The 16,161-nt window shown below is 34.1% G+C and overlaps 1 protein-coding gene across 3 annotated transcripts in view; it reads right to left on the reverse strand.

Annotated features, from left to right (window-relative positions):
* Positions 1 to 673: 673 nt before the first annotated feature.
* Positions 674 to 16,161, reverse strand: part of Tsc1 (tuberous sclerosis 1 protein hamartin) — a 34,780-nt gene continuing 19,292 nt past the window's right edge. For all 3 annotated transcript variants that reach the window (XM_072522036.1, XM_072522034.1, XM_072522035.1), the window contains 9 exons: positions 15,660 to 15,845; positions 13,552 to 13,945; positions 12,633 to 12,819; positions 11,203 to 11,328; positions 7,982 to 8,134; positions 7,724 to 7,910; positions 7,458 to 7,615; positions 3,493 to 3,738; positions 674 to 3,436 (listed from right to left, as the gene is read on the reverse strand). In XM_072522036.1, the coding sequence (XP_072378137.1) occupies positions 3,356 to 3,436; positions 3,493 to 3,738; positions 7,458 to 7,615; positions 7,724 to 7,910; positions 7,982 to 8,134; positions 11,203 to 11,328; positions 12,633 to 12,819; positions 13,552 to 13,945; positions 15,660 to 15,845 (1,718 nt within the window). In that variant the 3' untranslated portion in view covers positions 674 to 3,355. The remainder of the gene's footprint in view (positions 3,437 to 3,492; positions 3,739 to 7,457; positions 7,616 to 7,723; positions 7,911 to 7,981; positions 8,135 to 11,202; positions 11,329 to 12,632; positions 12,820 to 13,551; positions 13,946 to 15,659; positions 15,846 to 16,161) is intronic.

Consider the following 16,161-nt stretch of genomic DNA (forward strand, 5'->3'; position numbering starts at 1 on the left):
TGGCTCTGGCGATAGAGATTTAAATTCGAAGAAAATTAATTTAATATATTTATTAGAAATCAACAAATAATCCTAAATTCAATTTGCATTTATTTTCTGTATGTAAACAACAATAAGTCTTCTTTGACCAATAAGTTTCTTACTAGCTTTCTGTCCAGTCATATTTCGCTTTTTGGTCTCATGAGATAGTGAAATAAAAGCGATGTATTTAATAACGTATTAATATAATTTTCCTTATATTACATTTTTTTTGAGATATGTTATAGAGTTACTATAATATCGTGAATCTTGTGTTTGCTCTCTTCACTAACTGCCTTTTTTTATGATGCCTGTAACTATTCCTCACATTTCAACACTTCTCTTAACTTTGGACGAATTTATTTTGGCAACTAACCAAACCAAAACCAAGTTAATTATTATTTTGGGAAAAAACTCAAACAGCCGTCAAAAACGAATTACTTGTATCACAGTTTAACCTGTATGCTTACCATTCTTATTTGGTTATGTTTGCAACAGGTGTGCCAACATAAATAATCATAATGGACCAGAGCCATATATAGGCTTAATCAAGAACTTTTATCTTGTTCTCATAAACTTAAAATCAAACTCAAAACTGTGCTTTGACAACAAACAAAAGTCAAAGTGGGAAAAAGGCTAGTAATAAACCACACTGTTCAAAAGTATATACATTTAATAAAAATTATTCTTAAATCAAAAGATGACAACAATGCAGCCATAACAACAAACAGTATTTTGTTATTTAATAATCACAAATTCAGAAATTATTCTCTCAACGTTTTGATCTTATACGTATATAATCACAAAATATAAAATGTAACAACGAACAGTTTGAAATATTAAAAGTGATGTATGAGTTAAAATCCTTTGATGATCAGTTTCTACACTAATCAAATTTACCCCAAAAGTAGGCAACCAGTAATGCGATAATTAATACAAAACGTTAGGAAAAAAATTAAAAGGTAATGAAGAGTTCAGTACTGTCCCTAATACAGACTGTATAATCATTATTATATCATTTACTCAGACGAAGGGAACTGTTTAATGAAAATCATGCCTTAGACGGGAGAAATCGAGTCTGGTAGGTCCTGAAGACGGACTATGGGGGAAAGTGGGGCAAAAATGAATAAGGCATGTTGCTCAGATAAATAAGAACATTATTTTAACTAAAATGAAGAAAAGAACATGAAATAATTCTTTAAAAGAGGAAAAGACTGGAGGGAGCATTGCAAATCCAACCAAGCCTATATCTTCTGCAGATTATTACTCATTTCAGACCCTTTGAAGTTAGTTTTAACTATGAAAAAGGTTAGAGTTTGTGTCATTTGCTCGGAAAGTGGTAAATCATTCGTCTTTAGTTTACCATCACACACTCAGACAATCAAAAATGACAAATATCTTGAAATTTGAATGTTGAAACGTAAATAAAATGTTGTTTTTTGTATTATCTGGTATTACAACTAGAAAATTATAAATCTTCCTGCCACAGTTTGAAAAATAAGACTGTAAATACTGAAGAAGTACTTGAACATCGTTAAAATATGAAAACTGACATGAATATTATGTATATCACAATCACAGTCACTGTCACAGTATCACAGTGACAGTCTATAGGGCGAAATTCCTCAAATACAACAATACTCATCTATCCCGTCAATAATTACAGTCTTAACAGATCTTTAAGACAACTAAAGTAAGTTGTAACTCTGACAATGGTTAGAAATGGCCACTCTGTCTGAACATGGTAAAGAATCCGTCTTTAAGTTTAACACCAGATCCTCGTGCAATCAAAAATAATAAAAAAAATGACAAATATCTTTAAATTTGAAAGTCGAAATGTAAATAAAATGTTAGTTTTTGTATTATATGGTACTCCACCTAATAATTTATAAATCTTCCTACCACAGCTTGTAAAATATCACTGTACATATTGAAGAACATTCATAAAATAAGGTTTCAAAGAAAACGCAGACGAATCGTTAAAGTTTTTTTTAAGTATGTAAACATACATTTTGTCAAAATAGTTCGCAAAAATATTATCTCGTTTAAATAAAATAAAACTGAACGTTTAAACGGTCGAATCAGAATTTTGAAGTAGTATTTAAGACCCATCCATCACTTTTAATTTCAAAACTGTAATAAAAATCGATCAACATACATCAGTGATTCACAGTGTCGTCTTTTTACAAAAAGTGATGACCCAAATAATTACGAATAAAAGAAGAATAGATGTAAGTCAATAGCACCTGCAATGTGTGTTGCCTATACTATCACATTTGCATAAATAAGAACTCTGACAGAATAAACACCGAAGAAACTTAACAAAACACAAAAAATTACAGGACAATTGTTACAGATAACTCCACTAAGAAAAAAGGAATTTAGAGATTAGAAAACCAAAAATATTGAAGATTAAAACGACTACTAAGAAAACTAGAATTGGAATATACCGTTCTCATTATTTCTGGTGATTTCTTTCCGTAGTATCGATTCCTTCTTTAGAACTGAACATTTTTGTAGGAGTTTATTGCAAACCAATAGTAGCTCACTCAACAGAAGATGCAAACAAATGTTAAACCAAAAATTTAGCCACATTCGAAAATTATTTTAAACGTTTAAAATTATTCTTAGATTCAGATGATTAAACTTTATTAAAAAATCCGACTCATTTAATCACTCTGATCTTTAATAGTGAGGATACAGAACTGAAACCAGCTTAACAATGGTACGATGATCCATTAATGAAAAACTAAAATGGAATTACACCATAACAGTTCTTTTTGGCGATTCCTTAGTTAAAACTAATTCATGTTCTTTCGGATTCTGGTTCAAACTAATAAATAATGCAACCAAACCAAAAATACAGCATTGCCACAGTCGCAAATTGTTTTAACCGTTTAAGACTATTATTTAAAACTCATTGTTATCACACTGACCATTAATCGTGACGAAACACGACAGAAACAAGACTGAAAAAGGTAAAGCTGCTATAAATATGATGATCACTGATACTGTAAGCATAGATCAAGACTAGTATCGTTGGGTTACGTATTGGTGATGACAAACAGAACTGGAACAAAGTGCTAAAAGTCTGATTCTGACCGAAACTTTCGAGACAAACACTGAGAAGTCACTGATAATATGAATAGATCTTCAGGTGCTGTTTTTAATATAAAAAATGATAAAAAATCGTTTACACAAAATAGTATGTAAGCTTTCGCTGTAACATTCAATAGAAAATTATCAGATTCTTTTTTGACGCTCTTCCTTCTTTTTAAATAATAAGAAAATAGATAAAAATTGTGAAAAATCAGTCGGTTTTCTCAGAAAATGTGTATCATCCCTCATGTTCGGGCAATGAATCTCCCGATTCGTCAAATTTGGATTTCGATGGTGTTTCTCTTTGGTCTACAATAGCCTAGAAATAAAAGAACGTTATTACCGGGAAAACTTCTTGTCTGTTGGAATACAAACCTGCAAGTTTTTTACTTCTCTTTCATGAAACGCGGTACTGCCTTCGGACGATGCTAACGACGCTGATAGAGGAGACGAATGAGGACTGAAGCCCGCTGTAGTCGTTACGTTTACTTCGTGACAGCTACTAGTGTCGGGTGAATGCACAGAAGTTTTTCCTAGTTCTAGTCTTTGCCACAAATCGAGAATTTTCTCTTCCAGGCTTCGATTTATCGTCAATTGAGTTTGGTACTTGCTCTCCACTGCCTTAAACGACAAAAAATTGATATATAATAAATTTATGCACATCACCTAAAGACATAATTGCTTTGGTAGTACTAGAGATATACTCACAAAGTACCCAGAGTTATATAAATCACTTGGGAAGTACTTATATAAGTATAATTGCTTTAGAAAGTGCCTGGAAATATACGGCTGATTTTGGAAGTACCTAGAGAGGGATCACGACTTAAAGAGATGTATTTAAAAAGTACCAAGAGATCTAGAACGTATCTAGATATGTATGACTAATATATTCAAAACTAGAGGCTTATGGCTCAGTTGGGAAGTACTTTTTGTCCCTTTAGTACGTACCTGTCGACGTATAACTATTTCAGGAAGTAATTACGGCTGTATTCAGTAAATACCAAGAGACGTGATTCTTTTGGGAAGTATTTACATCTTTATAAGTAATTTTGGTAGTATCTAAAGGGTTACAACTCATTTGGGAAGTACTTACATATGTATGGCAGTTTTAAAAGTACCTGGGCATGTAGGACTGATTTTAAAAGTAACTCAGACCATAATAATCATTATAGAAGTAATTAGAGACGTATTTAGGAAGTACCTAAGGATCTATGACTCCTTTAGGTAGTATCTAGAGGCGTTTGACTAATTTCTACTAAGGTAGCACCTAAAGATATATGACTAATTTTGGAAGTACTTATTGCTGAGGTACCTATGGACATATAATTGATACAGAAAGTACGGGCCGTAATCAGTAAGTATCAAGAGACGTAATTCCTTTAGGAAGTATCTATACCGGGTGCTGAATCGCCAAACGGGCCATGGGAAACTCGCAAATAGTACTACTACTAGTTAACAATAAATAGTATTTTGTAAGCATTAAATTATATTGTTTACAAAGCAATAAAGTTGATGAAATGTACTCAGTTCACGAAAAATCGCGATAATGTTATATTCAGGCAATAGTGCGAGCACTGCCAGATATTTATTTAATGTAAGATACTTTAATACACTCCAATTCAATTTCAGGTTATACAACAATTCAAAGAATTTCAATATAGTTTTACTGTGATCCTTCCTTTTTTGGCGCCATTTTGTACTAAGCAGTATCTCAATCGATTGTAAAATTCTCGTTTAACATTAGCCAGAACACGTGGCGTTATTTTTGCACACTCTTCAATAATTCGCATTTTTAATTTTAATACTTCTTTATCTGTAAATTTTTGGTCAGAATTAATTTTTGATTTTAGATGCCACCAGATAAAATAATCGTTTGGAGCTAGATCTCCCGATCTCGGGTGGCATTTAATGTTACAGTCAGGTCCAATCAAACAATTATTATTACAGCTGTTTTTAAGGAATTCCTTAACCACCCAGTTATTGTGCGCAGGACATCCATCCATTTGTAAACAAATTTCTTCGTCATTTGGAGCTATTTCCGCAAGTCTGGCTAAAATTTCTTCTTGTAGCAAGTCTAAAAACTTTTTTGAATTTAAATTTTCCTCATAGAAAAATGGTCCAATAATATTGTGTTCACATATTCCTAACCAGACATTTATTTTTCGACGATATTGGGTATGGCTTTCAATAATATCCTCAGGCTTTCCTGTCGACCAAATCCTATAATTTTGAACATTTGGTTCATTATTTAATGTACAAATAAAATTTCTTAACAAAATTCCGCTCGTCACTCAACATTTCCTTCTCTTAGTTCTTGAAGACATTGAAATTTATATGAACGGAAATTATTCATTTTCAAAATTTTTAAGACCGTGGAATTATGAATATTAAACTGATCTACAATGGTCCGAAAACTTATTTTAGGATTTTTTACAACTGCTGTTAATACATTTATTTAATTTTGATTTTCTAAATTTCTTGGTACCTCAGCAATATTGTCTGTACAGGTACAATTAGAAATCACGGTCCTAGTATTTTCAAAATTTTGTAAAATCCTCTGAATTGTTGTATGACTTGGAATTGGTTCATTGCGATATCTTACGCTAAATAAAGAACTGGCAATTCGCGCACTATTGCATGAATAAAACATTTTTATTATTGCTACTTTCTCCTCAACTGAATACATTTTTAATTAACTTTATTGTTTTTTAAACAATAAATCACAAAATAAAAATTTTGGCAATTCAAATATTGTCAAATATCAGAAACATCAATATAACCAAACGCAACATGTCATACACATTCTTGCACAGCGTGTGGCCTGACTTTAAGGGGTGGCCTGAAAATGTATTATGGTCTTGCAAAATTTTGGAATACGTTTAATTCGTAGAAAAATTTTAACATTTGTTTTCGATGAATATTTTAGTTCTCTACAAACAGTTTTTCTTGACTTTTGGTGTAAAATAATTAGGGAAGCAGGAATTCAACAATTTAGACTTTTCCACTGGGTTTCCTATGGCCCGTTTGACGATTCACCACCCTGTAGAGGTATAACAAAAAACGTTGAAAGAATAGGGAGGTATGCCTCATTTGGGAAAGACTTACAAAGTTAAAATAAAAAACTACACAACACAGACTGTTTTAGGATGTATTTAGTGAAGTACTTAACTTTACACAATACCTCAAGATTATGGTACTGATATTATTACCTACTTAGGTACCGAGACATATAACTCATTTAAGAAGTGAATAGGTACTTATTTCTAAAGTACCAAGAATATATTATTTCTGTAGAGATATATCTAGAGACGTATCACTAATTTCGTGTGGAGCACTTAGGAAGTACTTATATGTATATTACTGCTTTATAAAGTACTTGGAGACATATAACTAAATTTTTAAGCACTTAGGAAGTATAATTACTTCAGAAAGTCACTAGGAACGTATTTAGGAAGTACTTAGAGAAATATTACCGTGAGAAAGTTCCGATATGTGAGTACTGTAAGAAATAACTAGAGACGTATGAACAATTTCTATAGTACATAAAGGCGCATGGCTCACTGGAGAAGTAGCTATAAATGTATTGCAGAGTTAAAAGCACCTGGGGAGGTATAACTAATTTTGGAAGTACCCAGGAACGTATAACTGCTTCAGGAAGTATCGACAAACACATAACTCACTTGGGAAGTATTAAGAGAAGAATGACTAATTTCGATGGTACCTAAAGGCGTATGGCGTATTTAGGAAGTACTTATATGTATATTGCTACTTTATAAAGTACTTACAGATATATAACTAAATTTTGAAGTACTAAGGAACGTATAATCACTTTGGAAAGTCAATAGAGACGTATTTAGGAAGTACCGAGAGAAATATTTCCGTGAGGAAGTTCCGAGTGATACAGGAGTACCTACTGTAAGAAAAAAGTAGATAGGTATGAATAATTTCTGTAGTACATAGAGGCGTATGGCTCACTGGAGAAATAGTTATAAATCTATTGCAGATTTAGAACGCACCTGGGGAGGTATAACTAATTTTGGAAGTATCCAGGAACATATAACCGCTTCAAGAAGTACCGAGAGACACCTAACTCATTTAGAATATCGAAAGGCGTATGATTAATTTCATCAATGACAAATTACATTAAAAAAATGTTTCAGAAAGTACCTAGAGATGCGTAAGTAAGTAGTACTTAGGAACGTCTCCATTTACTTTCTAGATCATTGTTTTTCAAATATTACCAATTTATATACAAATTTTCGCAACTTTTAACAATACGACGATGTCAGGGTCAACAATTTATTCAATTTTTAATTAATTTCGGGTACTTAGTTACTTACCTCCAATTTCTCAAACTTTTCCTCATTAATGGCGCACAGCATTTGTTTCTGAGATAAAATTAGATCGTCCTTTGAGATTATCACATGATCTAACTCGATAACTCTGTTCCTGTAGGCTTCTAAACTTGCGATTTTGTTATCTAGCTGTTGATTGAGAACTAAAATGGAGTAGAAACGTTTTTGTGAGTAAAAAAGAAGATAAATTTTCAATTAATAGTTTTTTTTCACTATTTGCCGTGTCAAACAATAAAGAATATATAAAATACCTTTGACTTCGTCATGGCATGCTTTTCGTACTTCGTCCATCTCGCACTGATACACTTTACCTATATCTAAACTGTCTAATCTCTCTTGGTATTTGGCTTGCAGTTCTCCGATCATGACCAAGTCTTTATTCACTTGCTCCAACTCCTTTTTGCCCTTTTCCCCTTGTAGCGCCTGTTGTTTCGCTACCTGAAACAAATCAAAGGTAGAACGACAAAAAAACAACGTGAGATTCCTAATTCCAAACAAATATTACTTACATTTACTTCTGCTAGTGCGTCTATTAGTTCCGCTTGCAATTCCAATAGTTTCGTATCTGATATCGAACATTTTGATTTAAAATCAGTCAAGTCTTTCGTCAAACGATCGTTGTTCTCCTCCAAAGTTTTAACTTCCTCTTGGAGTGATTTACACTAAAAAAAAAGTAATAATGGTTTATTTGGATTAACTTTGGGAGGCAAATACATTTTCACATTATTTCTTCTCGTTTTTTATTTGAATATTACCTTTATTGTCATATTTTGGGAAGAAAGCATTACAATTTGCCTTATTCGTTTTCCATTTTGGAGTAAATTGCTGTGGGTTCTGTATATGGTTAAGTTTTCAATAAGTATTGAAAAATGGTCACTTCCATATGTGTATGACAAAACTTCTCAGTATATATTAACAACTAAATGTGGATCACCTAAAGAGAAATCAATAGCCGATGATTCTCCTGTCGATAAATTAAATCTTGTGGGACTACCATCATTTAAATAATTTAAATTGGAGTCAGTTATGTTTTGTATCACTATACCTTTTATAGTTGTATCCTTGAAGCCTCAGATTGTGTTGTGCCCATTAAGAACTCCGAGAATAATTCGTGGTGTTGGTATTTGGTGTACAATTTCTTGAAGCTCATCATAGTTACTATGTTTATTTGTAACAGGTTTAGTAATCTCAACTGCTATTGCTTCCAGATTAGTTGTAAGTGGAAAATGTTTATGATCTATGGATTTGTTTACTAAAATTGCGTGAGCTGTTTGTTCGGTCTTTACGAAAGCATGTAAACTGTTTTGGCGAATATGGGTTAGAAAATACAAGATTAGTTTCCTGTAGACAAGTACGAATGCAGGGAAATAGAACAATACGAACGAAAATACGACAGTTACAATATGCACAAAAAAATAAAATCAATGACAAACAAGAGGAAATTCAATAAGTCACCCAACAGCATAAAAGATGGCGATGGAAATCTTATCTCGGAGCCATCAACGATCTTAGAAACATGGAAATCATACATAGAAAAATTATTTGCATCTGACAGGACTGATGATCACCTATATGGAGAAGGAGAAACAGGACCTTCAATCCTTAAATCGGAGATAGAAGATGCCATTGCAGCACTAAAAAACAATAAGTCAGCAGGTCCGGACAATGTACCCTGCGAAATATTAAAGATCCTATGTAAATCAGACAAACAGTTCCTTGATAATCTAGTTGAACTTTTTAACAACATATATAATAGCGGTAAAATCCAGGAGAACTGGCTGCAGTCAACATTTATTACAATACCGAAGAAACCAAATGCCCAGATCTGTGATGACTTCCGGCTTATAAGCTTGATCAATCATGTCACTAAAGCGTTCACTAAGATCATTCATAGAAGAATATATGATAAATGTGAGTCAAATATTGATAGATCGCAGTTTGGCTTTCGGAAAGCACTTGGAACTAGAGAAGCAATTTTCGCTTTCCAGGTGCTTATACAGCGGTGTAGAGACGTTGATATGGACGTGTATTTGTGCTTTGTGGATTTTAGAAAAGCATTTGACAATGTCAATCATGAACAATTGATAGATATTCTGCGAAAGACAGGTATTGACGACAAGGACATTCGAATTGTGGCAAACCTATACTGGGGTCAAACAGCAAGAGCAAAAATTGGCAACGAACTCACTGAAAGTGTGCAGATCAAAAGAGGTGTCCGTCAGGGGTGTATATTATCCCCACTCCTATTCAATATTTATTCCGAAGAAATATTTAACAAATGTATGGAAAATGCAAATGAGGGCATAAAAATAAACGGCGAGTTAACGAACAATATAAGATATGCCGACGACACGGTGATCCTTGCCAGTACCATAGACGAATTACAGCAGGTAATGGAAAGAGTTTATTCAGTTAGTGAGAAATACGGCCTGAGCCTCAACTTCAAGAAGACAAAGTGGATGCTGATAAGCAGGAAGCAACAGCCTGCTCGACAGTTACGGATAAGTAACATACTAATTGACCATGTAGAATCTTATGTGTACCTTGGCACGAACGTAAATGCAAAATGGGAACAGGCCACAGAAATTAAGGCGAGAATAGAACGAGCTAGAACAGCATTTAGCAATATGAAAAAGCTCCTCATAAGCAGGGATTTGTCTCTTCCCCTAAAACTACGTCTAGTTAAATGCTACATTTTTCCGATCTTACTGTATGGTGTGGAGGCCTGGACGCTGACGGAGACGCTCACGAAAAAACTAGAAGCCATTCGAAATGTGGGTGTACCGACGCATTCTTCGTATATCCTGGACCGAACATGTCACCAACATAGAGGTAATCCAAAGAATCGGAAAGGAGAGAGAAATCGTGAATACAATTAAACAAAGAAAGCTTGAATATCTAGGCCACATATTGAGACACGATAAGTACCGTCTACTGCAATTGATTGTCCAGGGAAAAATAGACAGTAAGCGAGGGCCAGGCAGGAGAAGACACTCGTGGCTCCAAAATCTGAGGAAGTGGTTCGGGCTCACATCGGTCGAACTATTCAGAAGCGCTGCAAACAAGATCAGAATTGCCATGTTAATAGCCAACGTTCGCAACGGACAGGGCACTTGAAGAAGAAGAAGAAGACAAGTAATTTCGGAACAGTGTTCTGATTGAATGATATTGAGCATTGGTAAACGATGGAAAAGTCAATCAATATTTCACTGTAAAATAGAGTTGAATATTATGTTTCAGTTGAAGAGAGTTCGCTGTCAGTAGGGTCTTGCCCGAGAAAACGTAGCAGTTTGGTTTTTAGCCTTGTAAAATGATGTTTTGTAGCTTTGTCTGAAATATATTGATAAAGAGATGGTAAGCAAATGTATGAGACCAAGGAAACCAGATGTGTATTTCTAAACAATTTAAATAGATAATTGGCTGCCTTGAATATTTTCAATGAGCATCATTAGCTGGTCATAGTTTAAAACAGGTGGTGTTGGATAGTTTACTTATAAATGATTCGAGTGTATCGCGGGTAGGTAATAAGTAATTCGGTTTTTTAGATTATTGAGTTTGAAAAAGTAGTAGTTTCACTGATAATAAGCAAAATATCAAGAGCCGAAACATTTCGTGTTTACAACTCCCACTCGGAAAAACAAATTACTTTTGTTTTTTCCCGGAAAAGATTAGATTACACTGCAGGAATTTAAACCTTCGTAACAATTTAGTGATTATCACACGATCTTACCTGTGTCTCCCAATAATTAATCGTTTTATTCAGTTTCTTGTCCTCGTTCGACCTCTCCTTTTTGTAACTATCTAATTGGGCTCTCAGATCGTCCAGGTCTTTCTGTTGGAGCTGAACGGTATCCCTCTAAAATATAACATTGATGTATATATATATATATATATATATATATATATATATATATATATATATTGTTAATAGAAAATTAAATTCATCGACCGGTAAAGTCGTTTCACCCTATAAATAGGAATGTTAGATTGATTTCTAATTTATTAGAAAGTAGGCAGATAGGAGAATAGATATTTGTACGATAATATATGATAACAATAGAGGATATTCATAAACGATTAATGTTAACAGCCCGAAGATAGCAATTTTAGAATATAAGGTTTAATTCTTTTGTTTGCAAAGAAATTGGACAAAGAATTAGAAAGTTTTGTGGTCAGGAATAAGTATACAATAACCGAAATAGTGTTATATGTATTGTCTCTAGAAACTTGGAAACAAAGAAAAGATCTTGTTTATGTAAAATTCGGAATACCAAGGTTATGTGATATCATAATGGCATTGAGCTTGTGTTTGACAAGTCACAGAATTTGATTGGTCGAAAGGGATGGCGTGGTAGGTAGGATGTGTGTGTGTCTGATTGGTGAAAAGGAGAAGGAGGGATTGAAGTGAAGGAAGTCGTGCTTTGCTCGGGAAAAGGAAGATTACTGTGATTTGAACGTCGGAAGAAGCAAGTTGATTTTGTTCCATATCCTGCAGTGAAAGTTAGTAGAGTTTTTGTCAAATAATAATTATGAAAGGTGTTTTGTGTCTGTGGAATGGGTCCCAAGGATTGGTAGCAGTGGACAACGAAAGTACATCCTGTAACAAACAAACAGGTGTGTAGTATATTTGGTATTAGTCGATTAAGTGAAAATCATTTCGACTAGAAAGAAATTGGGTACCTGTGAGACAGGAGTTTGGTCCAGGAGCTTTTGGAGAGACTGTTGCGGCGATAGTGTGTGAGAGAGACGTTGACAAGCAGAGGAGATAAGCAGGCGTGCGTAACTAGATCATTAATTTGGTTTTTTTTAATATTTTATTCAGTGATTTCATTTCATAATAAATATAATCTTTTAATTCCAATATAAAAAAATAAAAGAAGTAATATTTCTTAAAAAAAAATTCTTTGTCTTGATTTAATTTAAAAAAGAAAATACAGAGAAGAGATTTGTTATTTGAATACAAGTCCAAACAATTATTGATAATTTTGTATAGGAATTTTTTTATAGAATTTACAGAATTTGTATAGAAATTATTTAGTAGTTTAATATCACAAAATTATTTGGTTTAATTTATTTTCCTATTGTCCATCCTTTCCTCGAAGGCAACTGCTTAAAGAATACTTTGATTTAAACAAAAATAAAATTTGCAATTGTACTTACAAGTGCTGAATTATATTCTTCTAACGACCTAGTGCTCTTGGCGTCCGATAGCAGTCTTCTGTTTCTGTACGCGTGCGTTTCTCTCCTATGTCTTTCGAACAAAAGTTGTTGATGTACTAGTTCCAGCTGTTCTTTCATGTGTTCTTTACTTTGTTTATCGCTGGAGCGAACGGCGACATCAATGTAACTAAAAAAGAGTTTGGTATTTGAAAAAAAAAAATGTTTTACAGGTTTAGTTTCATTGGTGTGCAAGATTTGTTCGCTGCATTTGAAATAGAATCTAATAAGAATAAAATCATCTCGTTAGTATTATTAATAACTGGCTTCAATGTGACCGGTTCCTCTACGGTACGCCTGACCAGTTAGCATTAACCATCGACCACTTAACTGTAGATATAAACCTCGTATTTTCCGTTTTAATATTATTGATACATTCGAATAGGAAAGTGATCGGATTCATATGTATCTTGTATAACAGTCCAGTCAAAAGTTGAGCATAAATTGGAAGATCAAAAGGTGAGATCTACAACAGATTTGGCATAACCTGGAGGAGTAGCCCTAGTAGCCGATCCATTGTTTACGATAATTAAATGAGGAACCGAATCCATGGCTTCCACTAATATATTACCCTCTGAAGAAGATGCATTTGATCCCCATAATCCGTGGTGCGCATTCAAATCCCCAGAAATAATACGGTCATTGTTAATTTGTGAAAAAAGGTTGACATAATCTTGCACTGATACTTTCGCTTTTACTGGTCGGTATAAACTCAGAATCGTATACTTTTTCTTGTCAATACTAACGTCTACGCCACAAACTTCCAAGTTTTGATTGAAATTATTAACAAATGAAATAGGTTCGTAATTGATGCTATTTGATATAAGTATTAAATACTTATTATACAATAAATGGTACTTACTGATCTAAGGTATCATAAATAGAAGACGGAAGCGTTTTTTCCTCCGTGATATTAAAAGGAGCAGGACTAGCGTCCGGACTGGGCTTCATCTCCGAGTTCTCCAACGAGGGAAATACGCCCAAGAAGAGGTGCTCGTAGGGCCAGAACGTTTCCGTCTGCGTCGTTGTACAACTGTACGTTTTGCTAAACTTATTCTCCGCTTTCGCTAGAGTAGAGTTGTTGGTGGCGGATTTACTTTTCTGCGGTGCGAAATTACCGATCTTTTCTTGAATATCCTCGTCGGTTTCTCTCAAAGGCCTGTCCATATTGTCTTTTGAAGGGTTCGTGGGACTCTTTTTCATTTCTGGACAGGAGACTGCGCGTCTAACTGTTGTACTAGGAGAAAATGGTATACCTGGAACAAACCGTAAGGAAAAGTAAATAATTATAAATGTTAAAAAGGTTTTCCTGACTTATTTCGGTAAATTAAATGAGAAATTAATAAATAATACTATTTACAATTCTCCAAGAAAATAACGCACTAGTTCAATAAATCAATTTTATTTGTAAACATGCAAAGAATAAAAAATAAAACTTCACCAGATTTATTCTACATTTTATTCGTAATTATAACAATTTGTCTAATCATCACAAATTGTTGAAGTACAGGAGAAAAAAAAATAAAACGGAAAATTCTAAAAAAATAATGATAAGAAAAGTAAACTAAAATATGAAAAAAGTCTTAATAACGAGTGTTTCCACCTCTACTACGTATAACAGCCACACATCGTTGGCCCATACTTAAAATTAATTGCCGTATTTCATTTTTGTCTAGTTCTCTTCAAATCTGGATCAGCCTCTCTCCCACTTCCTGTAAGTTGTTTGGTTTGATCGGTGTCGCTCTTAATCGCCTACCAAGGATATCCCAGAGATTTTCAATCGGATTTAAATCCGGACTATGTGCTGGCCATTCCATAGTGTTAATTTCTACCTCTTCTAGATAATTTCTGACGATCTGTATAGCGTGAGGTCTGGCATTATCTTGCATTAGTAAGAAATTTTCACCGATATAAGGAGCGAATAGTACTACATGCTACTCCAGGATCTCCAATACGTACCTTTCAGCTGTAACAGTTCCATTTTGTATGACCACTAGGTCCGTACTTGCGGTCAAAAAATACCACCCCACACCATAACGGATCCTCCTCCAAAAAATGTGGTGTGTGAGAAGTTACACTGAGCATATCGTTCGTTGGGTCATCGTAACACACGAACACGTCTGTCGTTATTGTACAAACAAAATTGGGATTCATCAGTAAATAGCACTCGTTCCCCGTCAGTCTCTAACCAATTAACGTGGTGTTCTCTGGCAAAATGTAGTCTCCCCTTTCGATGCTCTGCAGTTAATATAGGACCTAGGGCGGCAATCCTAGGTGTTAAGTTGGAGTCTCTAAGTCGCTGGCGAACAGTTTCAGTACTAATTTGTATAGCATGCACGTCTCGAAGCTGAATTTGTAGACTTCGATGTGTTAAAAAACGTTGTCGAAGAGCAGAAATTCCTAAAAATCGATCTTGAATAGGGGTAGTTACCCGGTTTCGTCCTTGCCCTGGTCTGCGAGTATGATCCCCTGTTTCGAGGAATCTTTCTAACACCCGTGAGGCGGATGTGTGGGACACATTAAACCGACGACCAATTCTTCGGTAACTCCAACCTTCTTCCGACAGTATCACTGCTTGGGCACATTCATCTCGGATTAAATTACGTGATTGACGCTCCATAATAAACACAATTAACAATAATCAACAATTAAACAGTAGCCGAATAAAATTCGTGAACACTTGGAAATTAGTATATTTATAGAATTAGTACATTTTTTGCTTCTTTTTAGTTTGTTGCAAAAAAAACTATAGCGATAAAACAGTCAATTAATATAGAGTGTACGAATAGCATATACAAGGAGCTTGCAAAATATAACACTACAATGGAAATTTTTATTTATTAATAAAATATTTTAATATTTCAAAGTGATACGTTAATTTCTTGGAGAAGTGTATTACCTATCAAGTATGTACTGATAAAAAAAATAGTATTCCACACTTATAATTTAAAAAATGTAGGATATACATACCGTTTCCGGGACTACTTCCCGTAGAAGTCTCTAATTTCTCTGGTTCCGGATTGCATGTACTGTGATGTCTCAATCGCTGTACCCGTTTCGCAAAATTATTCATAGACTTAGAATTTGGCATGTGCAGACCTCCTTCAGTACACGGCGAACCATGTTCGGGTTCTTCGCCCAACTTCGCATCTAAAACTATCAGGAAATCAAAAGATAGATAAATAAATAAAAAATTATACATATGACAAATGATGGCTTGACGTCTTACGTCACCTTGTCATTTTTTGGAGTTATGTATGTATACTGTCTATTATATTACATAGACACATGGAAGTATAAACATAGATGAACCCAGCAATAAGATACCTTAAACACACACTGTTTTGAAGCTTCGATATTCCTAGACAAGAGGGTAAAGGGGAGTAAAACGGGTATCGATAGACTGTGATACTTCCTCAATGAGCATAAGCGTGCTTGAATTTTTACTCGCGGGGATAATTATTCAGACGTT

This window comes from Diabrotica undecimpunctata, chromosome 2 (genome assembly GCF_040954645.1).
Source record: "Diabrotica undecimpunctata isolate CICGRU chromosome 2, icDiaUnde3, whole genome shotgun sequence".
Taxonomy (NCBI): domain Eukaryota; kingdom Metazoa; phylum Arthropoda; class Insecta; order Coleoptera; family Chrysomelidae; genus Diabrotica; species Diabrotica undecimpunctata.